At 42.5% G+C, this 15,719-nt stretch overlaps 1 protein-coding gene across 2 annotated transcripts in view; it reads left to right on the forward strand.

Moving 5' to 3' along the window:
* The window catches only part of TAF2 (TATA-box binding protein associated factor 2), a 658,862-nt gene that overhangs the window by 265,218 nt on the left and 377,925 nt on the right, over positions 1-15,719 (forward strand). For both annotated transcript variants that reach the window (XM_078686838.1, XM_078686839.1), the window contains exon 16: positions 7,900-8,152. In XM_078686838.1, the coding sequence (XP_078542964.1) occupies positions 7,900-8,152 (253 nt within the window). The remainder of the gene's footprint in view (positions 1-7,899; positions 8,153-15,719) is intronic.

Genomic DNA, 15,719 nt, shown 5'->3' on the forward strand with positions numbered 1-15,719 from the left:
CAGCAGTTGTTATGTTATGTTATGTTATAAAAACTTTTATATCGCGCTCCATTACTAGCAAGTATCCTGGCGCGGAGTGTGAGGTTGCAGAAGGTAGTGGAAAAAAAGAGCTGACAATTAAAGGATCATATGAAACAAATGAGTTTTCAGCCCTTTCTTGAAGGCAGTGACAGTCGGGGCAACCCTAAGATGCAGAGGAAGAGAGTTCCAGGCCCTATAGGCCTTAACAGAGATAGACTGGCCTCCTAGTCTAGAGTACCTAAATCTAGGCACAGTCATTTGGCACTGATTGGCCGAGCGAAGGCAGCGGTTCGGGACATATAAGGTAAACCTTTTCCTCAAGTACGCAGGGCCGAGCTGATGGGTCGCACGAAAGGAGAGAACCAGTGATTTAAACAAAATCCGGTGAGCAGAGTCATTAACAGTCTGGACCCAGTCTCTCCGATGACGTAGATGTTTGGTGAGTGATGAGCTACATGTGTAAAGTGCGAAGAATCTCTCTTAAGAGATTCCCCAGAACGTTGGGGAATCACCATGTGTTCTTTGCTGGTTGTGACAGTAAAGAGCTCTGCCTCGAAAGGAACATCAGATTTTAGTTTTTTTGGATTGTCAAATTAGGACTCGATCTCCTTTCTTGAAATTGATATCTTTCACATGACGTCGCTTGTCAGCATAGATTTTCATTTTCTGTTTGCGATCAGAATCTTCTGTTCAAATATCTTTCTCAATTTTTTATCTGAGGTTGGTCCATTGTATGTAACTTGGTTGTCATTGCTCTCCTAAACATTAAGGTTGCAGGGCTTTCTCCTGTGTTCGAGTGAGGGGTCAATTGGTAAGATCAAAGAGTGGTTTTCAAAACAACATTGAGGTCGAGCTTCTCTAATGCAGTACACTTCACAGCTTTCTGTAAAGTACTACTCAAACATTCTACCAGGCCATTGGCCTGGGGCCAAAGAGGAGTACTTTTCTGATGCTTTAAGTTGTGATGACTGAGAAAGTAATTAATATAATTTCAAGAACACTCTCCCACACGACCTCTATTTCTCTAACAGTGGCTTTCTAGACTCCAAACATGGGGCATGCTAAAGTACTACTCTCCACAAACCAACTTTGATAGTTGTTATTTCATATTTTATTATATTTTGTCTTTTTGTTTTTTTAATATTTTGAAAACACATTTGTAAAAAAATTTAAATTAACTTTAGCGACATTTCATTTTGTGCAACAATCACAATACAATTTTACATTTGTGTTCGGAATATGCAAACTGTTACTATACAGAATGAACAAAAAAGAGAAAAAGGAAAAACAACAACAATCCCCTGCACTCATACCTCATTCAAATGATCCGCAGCCATATCACTAGCATACTCACACTACCATACTACTCCCCAGACCAACACTGCATGCACAGATGGATAGAAAGCCGGGTGGCATCATTCACCCTTGATTGCTGTGCTGATGTCTGGGGTGTCAAACTCTCTGGCTGACATAAGTTTCAATGGACAGTATCAATGGTCTCCATCTTCATCAGGACCTTTAGATTTACATGTAATTGTTTGTGACGGGTAACAAGTTTGGGGGATCTACAAGGGTAGGGAGTAGTGGGGAAACAAAAAACAAAACAGATATTTATTTAATTACTTGTCCATTTTGTTTTTCTTATTTCTTTGTCAATTAAATATTACTTTATCAAATACTTGTATTTGCCCCAAGGAGTTTTTGGTTACATTGCTCCTTCTACAGTGTCTTTAAAAACAAATGAATACTCGTTTTAATGCGTGTCATGGAAACCTTCGCCTTAGTGAAAGGAAATAAAAAAGAGTGAAGGAAATGTGAGAAAGATGTGAAAAAAATGATATACGTCACCTCCTAATACCAAGCATGGCACTTATATAGAATGCCATTAAAATGTGATGGGTATATCTAATTTACATCCCATACAGAACCCTGAGCTACAGTATATTGAAGGTTACATGCCCCAAGGAGATTTTGGTTACATTGCTCCTTCTACAGTGTCTTTAAAAACAAATGAATACTCGTGTTAATGCGTGTCATGGAAACCTTCACCTTAGTGAAAGGAAATAAAAAAGAGTGAAGGAAATGTGAGAAAGATGTGAAAAAAATGATATACGTCACCTCCTAATACCAAGAATGGCACTTATATAGAATGCCATTAAAATCTGATGGGTATATCTAATTTAAATCCCATACAGAACCCTGAGCTACAGTATATTGAAGGTTACATGCTCATTAGGGTGAAGTTTAACTTTAAAATTAAAGGATGTGTCACTCTCAATACCTCCCTTTTCTTTGCTTAGAGGCATACCTTGTATCGATTTGAGCAACTGATCAATAGGTGACTAGGTATGAAAAACAGTTTTTTAATCCAATATTAATAGCTAAATGCTATTGGGTGATAGTGACCTACTTCGATCTTAGGTCTCAATTCCCCTCTCTTGTACCTTCTATACCTCTACTGCTGTATGATCTAATACATTGAGGTTTAATACCTGGTGGGGAACTAAGAGAAATGCTCCAACCGGGACTGTGCAGGCAAAAGGCAGGGCCTTCTAAGGTTTTGTGTCTTCTGTATGGCCACTGACTCCATATGCTGAGAGCCTTATCTTCTCTGTGAATGATATCATATAAACAGGCTATATTAGCTTGCAGTGTTACTCAAGATCCAGAAAAAAGACTACTTTTTGAAGTTGTGTGTCTATAGTTACCATAGGTATATGTCTCAAAGAGTTCCTCTCACGGCATAGATTAATATTGATGGGATCTCTTTAGGGCGTATGTGGTGTGTCTCCTGTCCCATATGCTTGACCACGAAGATTCCTTTTTTTTTTTTTTTTTCCTTTATTTTATTGAGATGTTTCGGATAAAAGAGGTAAAAAAAAAAAAACATTACAGATATCATTTCATTACACAATCAGAATAAATACAATGGACAATATAGATACATACAGTAAATACAAATACAGCAATAGATGATAAATACCATAAATTAGATAAACAGGGTTACAGAGAAAAATACTGCAGTAGGCATAGATAGGCTAATCATACACCATAAGCAGTTCCTATTACGCCTTTATATTTTCATTGTCTGGACACCCTCCATTTCTTAACAGGAGCCCATATATTTCTGCCCAGTTCTCGTGTTTTCTTACCCTTAAAATCATACAGGCATTCCTCGATATTGTGCATTCCTAATAGCCTAGTTAACCACTGCTGAAATGTAGGTGCTGTAGGATCTTTCCATCCAGCGGAAATTAATAGACGCAATATAGCCACTGAAATAAAAACCAAGGCTTCAACTCCAGCTTCTGCTCTCAGTTTGCCATCAATACCTATTAAAACAACGGCAGGGGATAGAACGATGTTTTGTTCTAGCAGCCCCTCCAGAAATAGCTGTATCTCACTAATAATCGGTGTTAGATTCGGACATTTATAAAACATATGGAGGAGATCAGCTGGACCCATATTACATCTGGGGCACCTATCATTATCTCTAACCCCCCAGGCAAATAATTTTGCTGGTGTAAAATATAGATTAAAAAGGGTCTTATAATGCTGGGCCCTCAAATTTGAGGACCTAAAGATCTTCTTATTCAAAACTAGGGCTAGATCTAAATCCACATCTGGATCACCAAGTTTCTGAGCTAGGGTAGTTTCTGTTTTTTCCATATCATCCTCCAGTTCTTGTTGGAGATTTTTATACCCGATTCCAATTTTACTCCCTCCCCTTTTCAAATATTCTACTATTGGGTTGCTCAGCATAAGGGATACCCTAGGCCTAAATGAGCGGATAGTTTGTATAATCTGCCCATATAGAAACCACTGGCTAGCTGGGAGCCCAAATGTTTGCTGAAGAACATTAAAACTAAGAATCTCATTGCCTATCATAACATCCCCTAGGCACCTAACTCCCAACTCCCACCAAAGACGGCTATTTCTATTTTGGCCTAGGTGGGCAAAGATACTTGATTTCCAGAGATCGATGTTAACATGAATTTTTGGAATTTTCAAAAATTTTCTTACCGATTTCCAAGTTCCCCATGCCCCCATTAGTATCTTGTATTTGGCCCTCTTATAATACTTCCGGTCAATTTCACAGATCAATAACCCTGTTGCTTTGCTACCCACTAAGAGCTCGAAGATGGAGGGAAGCACCTGGTTACCTGGCTGGGATTCTACTGTTTCCAGATCATATTGAAACAATACATTCATTTGAACCAAAAGACATGTCCAATGATACAACCTGATATTAGGCATCTCCAAACCACCCCTCTCAAATGGTAGGGACATGTGAGCAATTGATCTCCTAATTTTCCCATATTGCCAGATAAAACGGATAAACATTGCTTCAATTTTCCTGATCATCCATTCTTCCAACAGCAAAGGGATGGCCCGGAATAAATACAGGAGTTTAGGGAACATGGTCATTTTTAATACATTTACCCTACCAATCAGTGAGAGGTGCAATATATCTATCCTCTTAAGCTCCTTTGTGATTGAATCTATCAGTGGCATGTAATTATCCGCAATTATCATATTTACATTGGCATTCACCCTTACCCCCAGATACACCGCTGATTCCACATATCTTTGATCTAGCTTATTAATATTACTTGTACATATGATTTGTGTCTTTTCCTCATTCAGACGATACCCTGACCGTATACCGAAATCTTTAGCCAGCTGGCATATCTCAACCATAGCTTGTTGGGGGGCCGTTGTTATAATTGCCAGGTCGTCAGCGTAAGCCAAAAGTTTAGTCGTGTAGCCATTCAGTGTCACTGGAGTAATCTGTTCAGACAATAACATTTTTTGAATAAGGGGATCAATATACAGCGAAAAAAGAATCGGGAGCAAGGGCATCCTTGACGCGTCCCTCTTTTAATTATTATTTCTTCTGAGCTTTGGCCCATAACCATTACCCTAGCCACCGGATCACTATACATCGCCTTAATTGCCCTTATACTCTTATTCCCAAAACCTCTTCCGGCCAAGATTCCCCACAAACAATCCCAAGTCACACGGTCTAAAGCTTTCTCCGCGTCGAGGAGGTTCATGGCCATGTCTCCTCCCGTGACAGCATGGGCATCGAACAATGCTATTGCTCGCCTTATATGATCCGTGGTGCCTCGACCTGGCACAAACCCATGCTGCCACGGGGATACTAAGCGACCGATGATCCCCCCCAATCTTTTCGCCCACACCTTGGAGTATAACTTTGTGTCCGCATTAATAAGAGAAATCGGTCGATACGAACCTGGACTATTCTTGGGTTTGCCTTTCTTGTGAAATATGACAATATTTGTCTCTTTCCAGGAATCAGGGATAGAGCCCGAGCACACTATGCCAGTAAACAAATCCAACAATATTGGGTCAATTTCCTCCTCTAAGCATTTATATACTTCTACGGGGAGCCCATCAGGACCCGCCGCCTTACCAGCTGCTAGTTCCTGAAGCGCTATCTTAATCTCGATCAGAGTCAGATCGCAATCCAGCATCTCCCTACTACTTTGATCTAGTTCTGGGCCATCATCTTGGAGAACAGGATTCCTAAAAAACATAAGTATGTCTTATAACAGTGGTACTGATGACTGTGTTGACATGACATTAGGGAATTATAGGAGGAGGAAAAGGACCAAGAAAAAAAGACTGGTTGTTCTTACCAGCTATTGCTTGCTATGAGGCTTTACGCTGTTCTGGTTGTCCTCTTACAAAAACGTTCTATCTCTTTCTTTTTGTTGTCGTAGATTTCACAAATGTGAAGAGGGTTATCTTCCGTTACCTATATGTGAGAACACATACGTGATTTGCTATCAAGTCTACTTTACAAGACCGCTCTGCTTGCTCTGTGCTCACAGTCACTGCGTGCATACGCGTTTCGAGTTCGCCCCGCTTTCAAGTTGCCCGTATCAGGTAAAACGTCCCCTCTGCGTGCTCTCAAGCTAAGGACTGCCTGTCGGGAGAAAATGCTTAAGCGCATTGAAACTGTGCCTCACTATGATCCACTATGGTGGATTGGGGGTGAAATTAAGAATCCGAAAAACTGCTTCTTAGACTGATATCTACTAGTTAGGCTGTGATATCAGTGAGGGGAAACATCATTTACCACGAACGCATTACCACTAATAACGTTTACCACGTGACACTTACCACGCAAACGTCTTTACAACGAGGGTACCTTCCACGACGTCTTTACCACGGGCTGGGGGGGAGACGTGGTATTCCTTCAAGTCGTTCTGCGTGGGCTTGGGGGGGCAGGGGGTGGGGGGGCAGGGGGGGGCGTGGGCTTGGGGGGCTGGGGGGGGGGCTCGGAGGGGGGCTGGGGGGGTCTCCCCCCCAAAAAACAAACAAAGGAGCGGATTACTTAAATTAAAAAAATGAACTTTAGTACCACCGAAGAAAAAGGAAAGTGCCTCCCCCAAAGACGTGCCGTGTACGTGAAAATAGCAGTCCTTTTTTAGTTTTGGTAGACGTGTTTTGACGCTTGTTTCGATGGTGAATTGAAGTACGGGCTGCTGGTGAAAGACAGGAAGGTGTCAGGTAAGAAATTAATCTTTATCGTTTGTGCTTAAAGGACGTTAAAATGCGTGGTATAATCCTTCGTTGCAAATTCCAGCGTGGTAAAGCCACTTGCGAACTAAAATTCGCGTGGTAATGCCATGCGTGGAACTTGTAATCGTGGTAATATCATATATTCATCAGTGAGATGCTTCCTACACTCGGCTATGGCAGGTCTGACCTGTCGGGGTCTAATACCGTTACCTTAGCTCTACTGGCATCGCGCCTAATTGTGTATAGCACTCACCCCTCTAATGGACGCCCTGTCGCCATTCAATTCCGATACCCCTCTGAGTATGGATAAGCTGTCCCACCAGAGGGATTCCTTATATATCCGCTCAGAGCACCGTTAACCACTGCGCAATGTCACATGACAGCGTGTCAGTGACCTGCGTACACACGTTGCATCTGCTGTTGTCACAATGTAGTTCACGGCTCGGCATTCCCGAAAATTTAAATAAAGGGATGATTATTAATATTTTATGTTGCTACAAGACGGGGGTATGTGAAGAAGGCCCATTACGTTCCTCGAGTTCGGAGCCGCCCGCTAGCTGTTCTATGCTACTTAATAATCTCGTCACGTGGCTTCATACAACAAGAATTCTGGCTGCCCTTTATCCCTAACGGGCGCCATCTTGGAGTGGGGTTCTTATATTGTTGAAATCTGCCTAATGAAAAGACTATTAGCAAAAACTATAGCATGTGGAAAATGTCATACTAATTATGATAATTGTGTATACTGATAACGAAAAAGGATGACGTAACAATGTTTTTGCAAAAAAATAATATAATTCTTAACTCTCGACTATTGAAGGGCGGGCGGTTGTCAAATTTCAAGATCACAGGCACACCCTATGTTGCAAAGATGCCATCAAATCTTTCAATAACCTTTTTCATGTGTGATGAATGAACAAACTTCTACCAGTGAAAAATGGCAATATTAATCAACAGTGATCATTAGATGATCTCCATTCTCAAAACTTGGTGACTCACAGCGGGTGGAACAGAAGTTGATAGAGTTCCAAGCCATGTTGCACCTCATCAGCATTAGGCACAGTTCAGAAGGTGAGATTCAATCTCAAATGAATCTTTGATGCCTTTGTAGACTCCCCTAAATCAAGACCCCACTAAACTTTAATGAGATGAAGATATTAGCAATGCAGTGCAACGTACTGTTTGAATTTAGGCTTCAGATTTTCTGACCCTGCATTATGGAATGTGGTATGTTCGACCTGTCACTCTAAGAGTGTTTGTGGATACATCTTCTAATAAAGTTTTCTCTGTCGAGATTTCACAAACGCAATATTTATTTCTCTTTAGTGCGGACTCGCCTTTGCTCTGGATAAGAATCGACCCAGACATGTCTGTGTTAAGGAAAGTAGAGTTCGAGCAAGCTGACTTCATGTGGCAGTACCAGTTACGTTATGAGCGTGATGTAGTTGCACAAGAAGAATCCATTTTAGCTTTGGAAACATTTCCCACCCCTGCATCCAGGCTTGCTCTGACTGATATACTTGAGCAAGAGCAATGCTTCTATCGAGTAAGAATGATGGCATGCTTCTGTCTGGCCAAGGTAAGATAATGGATCACAGAACAAAATTAATGAATTATATTTTTAAATTGCTTGAAATCTAAAGATAAGCTATGAAAACAAAATGTATAATATGGGTAACCAGCCTGATAATTGTTTCTGCATGGGGCTAATAGAAATCCTGTACAGTATAGCTGCATGGGATGAAATCTGATATGACTGTGCTTGAAAGAGAGATTCTGCTCATTATTTTCTCAACCAAAATGATCCCAGTCCTTACTTAAGAGGTGTGTCATCGCCTAAAACGTTACATGACCTAGCTTATATAAAGATATTCTGAGCTCATTATTATTATTCTTGTGACCTCCCAATCATTGCAACACGCAACACAGCAATTTTCGTCGGGCTTTTCCTGTTTCTGCCATGGAATTCCGCTGCACCCCTTGAATCGATAAGTGATATAAGGATGGGCGTGGGCCTTGAGGTAACCCTCTTTACAGCCCTCTAGCCCTATCCTACCACTGAATGCTTATTTGATGGGGGAGGAAATTGGAGTGGGGGACTTCAATGTTGTACTACTAGTAGGGACAACAGAGACCTTTACTATTTGAGAAGATGGGACAGAGACCGTGTAACACTAAATGTTGCCTCTTTAGAGAACAATTCGCAATAGGCTTTTTAGGCACCTGCTATTATTTTTGCAGCTTTTCTGAAAAGTAAAAATTGTAAGACAATTCAATAAAAGATTTAGCAATTCACTGCATTAGATGGTTAAAATACAATGTACCTCCTGCGTAGACTACAAGAAATCTGGGAGTCATTAATTTATTGTGGCTCAGTCACATGTGTAGTTTTTCTTGAGTGAATTGTGAATGCAGGTTTTGGTGTTTGAATGAATAAATATGTTTTCAGCAAAACTGCCATGTTTATTGAAATGGCTTGCCTGGTACTTTAATATTTAGATTGCAAGTGCACGCTTTGCATTCGCAACAAAGAGGCCCATCTTAGTTCTGTCTGTTAGGAGGACTTCTTTTAATATACACATTAGAATTGGAGGCTCTACCCAAGAGCAAACGTTACTCATTCGAGACACACTGGAAATGGCATGTGAAATTTCAGTGGAAAAAAGGCAGTCCCTGTGGTATTTGCCTTACTTTTTCTGTTAGAAAAGTAAGATGATACTTCTACAAACTTTGCCTAGACCTCATTAAGCAAACTGTTTCACAAGTCCTATAGTAACATTACTCATTGACACCAAGCTCCACTGCAAAACAGCATGGCAGAATCATAGCTGAACACAGCCTATATCTGTCATGCTGAAACAACCCATGGAGCCATTTAGAAATTGAATGCTGCCAAAAAAATGTAATGAGACCCTATGTTACATCTCCATCAGAGGAGAATTACCCTAAATCTTATTGAGCAGTTAGTTTTAGGTTATTGTGATCCATGTTGCTCATGTTTTCCATGTCTACCATGTTAGTGCTTATTATGTACGTTTTTTAGGATTTTCATATCTACTTTTTTGTGTACCCTCGGTTAGCTCGTATTTTATTGTGCTTTTTTCCCCTCAGCACTCTGCTGCAGGTTTGAGCTGTGAGCTCGAATGAGGTACAGACAACAGAGACAAATGGCAACCTTTGTCTCTAAATGGCTGTTGTTGTAAAAGCTCCACTAGAATGGAGTGGGTCTTTAATTTATTTTCTTAGTCTAGTGTCCCATTGAATATATGAAAGGGAAATTCCCAGTTTTCTTTTTGCATGCTGTAAATGGGTTCTGTAGGAAGCTGGGTGGCCCAGTGGGGCAACTTCTCCCACCACTGTGCAGAACCAGCTACTAGTTGGACTAACACTCTTTCTCTAAGACCCCCCTTAGTAGTGAAGGAGCAAGATGGAAGCCAAATTCAGGAAGTCTGTGTTTAGGGGTAACAGTATATGCATTACACTTGGATCAAGAAACCACTTAGAAAAACTCTAAGACTCATTTGGTTAAGCCAAAATCTATTTTACGATTAAAATAAATCTAAAGTGACAAAAATAGACCAGTCACTAGAGAGTTTTCATTTTCAAAGTGACACTTCCTTTCAGCATGGTATCTTCATTCTATATGCACAGTCACTGAAAGTTCCTGTTCAACACTCGCAACAAGGCATGGGAGGCTTCTTCTCCCTCCAGTCACGCAGCAGGACTACCAGCTCTCGGCTGCCTTTAGCCTTTAGTAGCTTGATGAGAGTCAGAGTTCTGGTGCAGGCAGGCACAATTCACAACTTCCAAACCACTGAGTTCCTGTGTGGATGTTTCTAACTTGCATAGCCACAGCAGATAGAAACCCTCACGTTTTTTTGAGTCCGCCTAAGACATCAGGTGGCATCCCTGCTCCTTCTCAGCTACCACTACAATTCCTGTTTTTGTCCGTAAAGTCCTTGACTTATCCTGGAGAGGCCTCTTTCTGAATACCAGTTCTCAGTTAGTGTGAGTTAGCTTTGTCACCCACTTTCCAGGTTGAAAAACAAATCATTTGTTATTTTTGTTTAGTAATTTACAAATGAGCCGAACAGTGACTGTTACATATGCTTCAACTATATCATGCCGTGCACAATACCCTGAATGCAGGACGATAGAGTGGTTTCCCTTCTTACATCTCTAACGAATAATGATGGAGAAATGTTAAAGCTGAAAACAAACATTACCCCCCATGAACATTTGTTGTAACATCTTGTGATCAGCCCAGTTGCTTTTCTTTTACCTTGTGGGGCAGGGTGCCTGTACTAATGTAACTATGTCTAGTGTGTTGTAATCACAGTACCAATATGCGAAGTCCCAGTAGCTCTAGCAGTGTCTCCCTCCTGATTTGCTGAAATCTCCCTGGCCATCTTGTGTCAAATAAGCCCTGAGTAGCCCCATATGTCCATGGGCCTATCGGTATGTGGGTTGCAGTGTTGTATACACCTCCATTCTGTCATTGCGTATAGCTTGGTCCTTCAATCACTTTCTTGTACTTCTACACTGATTCATTGCAACTCTGCTCTTAGCCAGAAATAGATGTGAACCATTGGGTTCCATTGACATGGGCCAGCAAAGCTGTTATTGCTTGTGGTTCCACCTGGCCTATAATCATGCTGGAGATAACACTTGTAATCTCACACCAGTATTCAAAGATTGGGGGGCAAGACCAGGCTAATTTGGGGAACCCCGCATGAACTGCCTGATGACACGGGCCATGGTATGGCCTTGCAGGGTTTATCCTTTGATGCTTTGCAGGTTTGAAATATGCTTGGTGTGGAAATTTGAAATTAAGTAGCATATGCCTGAAATTCATGGATACCAACCTGTTCTACGTACAGCAATATTCCAATTTTAATACCCATCTTGTGAAATCTGGGGATCTGATTAACTGGGTTAGGGGCCGGAATCCTACGGTTCCTCAGGAAACCCTCAGATCATCTCCTTTGTGATATGTCGTAGTCAGAGATAAGTGAATATATACAGAGGAGTGGTAGTCACATTTGATCTTGTATTGGTTACCTTCAACATAGGGGTGGCCAATTTCAGCTTTGGTCAGAGTTTGTAACACCTTGCACTCTTTGAGTGGAGGAGTCCAAAGAATGTGCAAGAACAGGTAAAGAAATTTCGGAAGCACTACCATTTTTAGGTCGAGCCTGCGCACATGCGCAGTCTCGCTGGCGAGATTTTATGTTTTTTCTTTAGCTTTGCGTATCGGGCTTTAAGCCCCGCCCCTCTTTCCCATTGGCCGGCGTCACAGTCTATGCTAAACGGTGGCCAGCCATTGGGAAAAAACTTTTGGTGACGTAGACTTTTCTCTTTTTGAGCTGTCCCACTTGGACAGGCTTGTCTACCATCCTTCTGCGTAAAAGATTTCTTATCTTTATGGGGCCAAACACATTGCCTCATAAAGATAACAAACCTTTTCCTTCTAAAGGAAAGCAGGCAAGCCCGTCCAAGTGGGACGGCAGAAAAAGAGAACAATATACGTCAGCGCTTGCAGCAGATGGTCTAGATTGTAGTCTTTTTCCGTCATGGCAAACGTGTGCTCCCTTAGCGCCGCGAGACACCTTTTGCCAAGAAGACGTTTCCTTCTCACCGAGGTCCTTCGGTAAAAATGAGCCCGTCTTTTTCATCAGTAGCTAAAGCCTGTGGGGGTCGCTGGAGCTTTGTTTACAAGCAGCTGCCACAGAAGAACTCTTCCCTTAAAATCATAAGTAATTTAGGGACAAACTGCACTGCTGTGTGCAGAACCCAGCATTGTAGTCACTTTTTACCTAACGATTATTGATTCGTCGGGGAGAATGGATCACAAGTTGCATTTTTAATGTTGTGAATAAAACAGAACATAAAACGTAAGTGGCGGGAGTTAGTTATATTAAGCGTGCATTAAATATCGTGTAGTTATTGGCCAGGCATCAGGCTTTACCTCGGAGAAGACAAATGCACCTGTCCTCCTGCTGCATGATGGCTGCCTCCGTTCCCACTGGTAATAGAGTACAGAGGGATCGATCTGGGGCTTGGGGCGGGATGCGGCGGTGGGGTCATCGATCGCACTTAACCTGCTTAATAACCAGCAGGGATCGCCTTGTGGGCAGCAGCAGCACCGGCCCTCCTAGGTGTAAAGAGGGCGCTGCGGTCTTGTGAAATGGTGAAGAAAGACTCGGGTGCAGACACGTCTTAATGGTCGCCAGGTGACCCTTGTATGGAATGACGTTTGCCCCGCCTTCATGGCTAGACATCGCAATTAGGATTTACAGAAGTCGGGGACATTAACGAAGACAGTCGTGAAGGGATGACGTGCATGTGAAGTTACAAGAGCACCCTAATAACCTCCATTTGACGCTTTGCGAGCATGCAGGGCTGGCTTGTAGGGTGGGCGAACTGGGCCCAGGCCCAGGAGGCCAATATTCTTAGGGGGGTGCACAGAGCTGTGTGCATTGAGCTTGTGCAAATGGCAGCGCCCCTCTCATCTTGCTCCAGCCTTGTCCATATCCCTGCGTGTCAGTTTCTGTCAGATTTCCCGGTTTAATGTGTTTTTCATCCATCATTATCATACAGTGGGTGGGGTTTTTAGCCCCTGTTCCCTCTTTCTTGCCTTCTATTATCCTTCATATCCCTGCTAGCTCACCAACAACACCCTTATCAGTGTGAGGCAGCTAGGCTGCGGGTGAATTAGGTGAGCTGGGGGAGGACCGGAGATGTTTATGTTTAAGGGCCTATCACGGTTCAGCCTGGGACTGGCCAGTGATCACAAAAGACCCAGTGTTGCCTCCTGTTATTCACTAGTATCTGCAAGGGCATACCATTTCTGTCCCCCCAGGGTATTATCTTCGCAAAGAATGACTCTGTGTGCTTGTGGCTCCCTCACCGCATTCCCCGCAGTCCTGGCCGCTCGCACAGACCTCCGCCCCCACCCATGAATCATGGGCTTGTCACCCTGCAACAGGCCGCAGACACAGACACACCGCGGTATCACGTTTATTGCACTTGAAGTGGCGGGTGGACTGGCCACTCAGGGGTGGTGGAGGTGCCTGAGATTGAGGTAGAGCCACGAGGGTCTTGAGACCTCTTCCAGGCGCTCTCGTCTGACACTTCTGTGGAGGGACAGGCAGACACTGAGGGTCTCTCGACGCCTTTCTCCCTCACACGTGCACCTCCAAGAAGCGGGGTGCTATATAGTGAGAGAAACAAAGCGCTCCGACACCTCTGGATAAAGTACGCGCTTTATAGAAACCCACAAATAAATAAACAAAACAAAGAACACGCTCCCTCATGACTCCCACAGTCTGATGCACGAGCAGTGCTGCACAGTACCAGTTCTGTAGGGGCAACTCTTAAACAAAGATGGAGCTCGGAGTTTGACCATTTGTGCTTCCAGGAAATGCCCCTTTCCCAATGTATCCTCTTGCCAGTGTACGAAGATGAATGAATGGGCCACCTTAGGGGGCATTATGGGTTGCTAGATCATGCATGAAGAAAAATGCCCTTGAGTTTTATGGGGTTCCTCCAAATGTTTTTAGTGCTGCACAATACAAGGGACTGGTTTGGGTGGTCTGTAGCTAACTACAGTTACATCCGATGTAAGCTGGTCGTGTAAACTACATTGGTTCAGGTTTTTACCAGTACACAACAAATGACTTGATCAGGGACGGGATTTTGTTTCTGCCCTCCTTTAAGTACTCAAGATTGACTCTAGAACTGATGAAGAACCCCCTACTGTTGCCTAGATGTCAAGACAAACAGTTAGATTGCCTAACTTGCTGAGAACTTTCTGTTGGGGCAGGTCCTCAGCTCTCTGAAGGGAATTTTTTTTTAACCCTTGAGGACCTCTGAGGGGGGGGGGAGCTTCCAAAGAAAGTAGTCCGGCCTACTGGGCTTTATTCAGAGAGTGTCACTGCCATGGGAGTGGACATTTTAGTGTAGTGAAAAAGTGAATACATTAACTCCCCCTCCGCCCCCGTTTCAACTTCAGAAAAATGTAACTATACTACCAAAAATGATGCAGTGACTCTTTATTGCCAGTGCCCTCTTACTTCTTTAGTTACCTGCCCAATTGAAATAACAAGCTCTGTGGGATCACCACGGATCCTATGCAATTAACCAGATATTTACTCTGATGAAAACTTAATTGTCCCAGTAAAATGAGAAATAGCTCGTGGAATTAGGTACAGAATTACTGATTCCACCAGTAATTCCTAGTTTGTAAGGCTACACCTAATAAGACATGTCAATTCTGCCTCCAGGTGTAACTGATACACCGGCTATAGATATATTGGTATATTTGCTGATGTGTTGTAAAAGAATATCGAGTTTCTAGAGAGAATGTACTGTAGTACAAATGCAATGCAATAGATTTCGTAATTACAACAAAGTGAGCTATTGCCATTTTCAATTACAACATTTGATCAATGCAACACGAAGGGAAAAAAATATATATAACATCTTCAATGCCAATAGCTCAAAACAATGTAATTGTGAGACCTATTGCATTGTAAATGCTTGTTATTAGTACTACTCGGTCAGCCATGGAGAGAGGCCTTTTATTTGGTGGGCTAGCCTATTCAATGCTGGACCATAGTACAGCTTTGCAGTGGCTTCTGTGTCACTGTGCAACATGACCCCAGGTATTTGACCGAGTCTTCCACCCATCTGATAGGGAATTCCAACACAGTTTTAACTATGCTACTTTAAGGGGGTATAGTCTGGCTCTCTTATCAGGGAGATATATCAACTTGTTATTGGACAAATATCAGAATATCGTCTGTGTTCATATAGAGCAATAGGCAACCAGAGCAGAAATGGCTGCCCATGTGCTGATGAAATTCAATCTTCTGGGGGACTAATTGGCCTATGACTAATTCAAGGGTGACTGGGTAGCCTTGTCTAGTCCCTCCATCCACTGGAAACACCTCCGACATGAAACTATTTGCACAAACTGATTTGAAGTATAAACGTGATATAAACTGCAAAAAAACAATTTTCCCCACGCCATGGTTTTGAGAGTCGTGGGATTTCTCGGATTCCAAAAGGATTTCTGCAACCTGCTGTTCAGGGTTTAGATGATGTCAAACCACAAACACAGTACGCAAGTTAACTGCCGCAGA

Source organism: Lissotriton helveticus, chromosome 4_1 (assembly GCF_964261635.1).
Source record: "Lissotriton helveticus chromosome 4_1, aLisHel1.1, whole genome shotgun sequence".
Classification (NCBI taxonomy): Eukaryota; Metazoa; Chordata; class Amphibia; order Caudata; family Salamandridae; genus Lissotriton; species Lissotriton helveticus.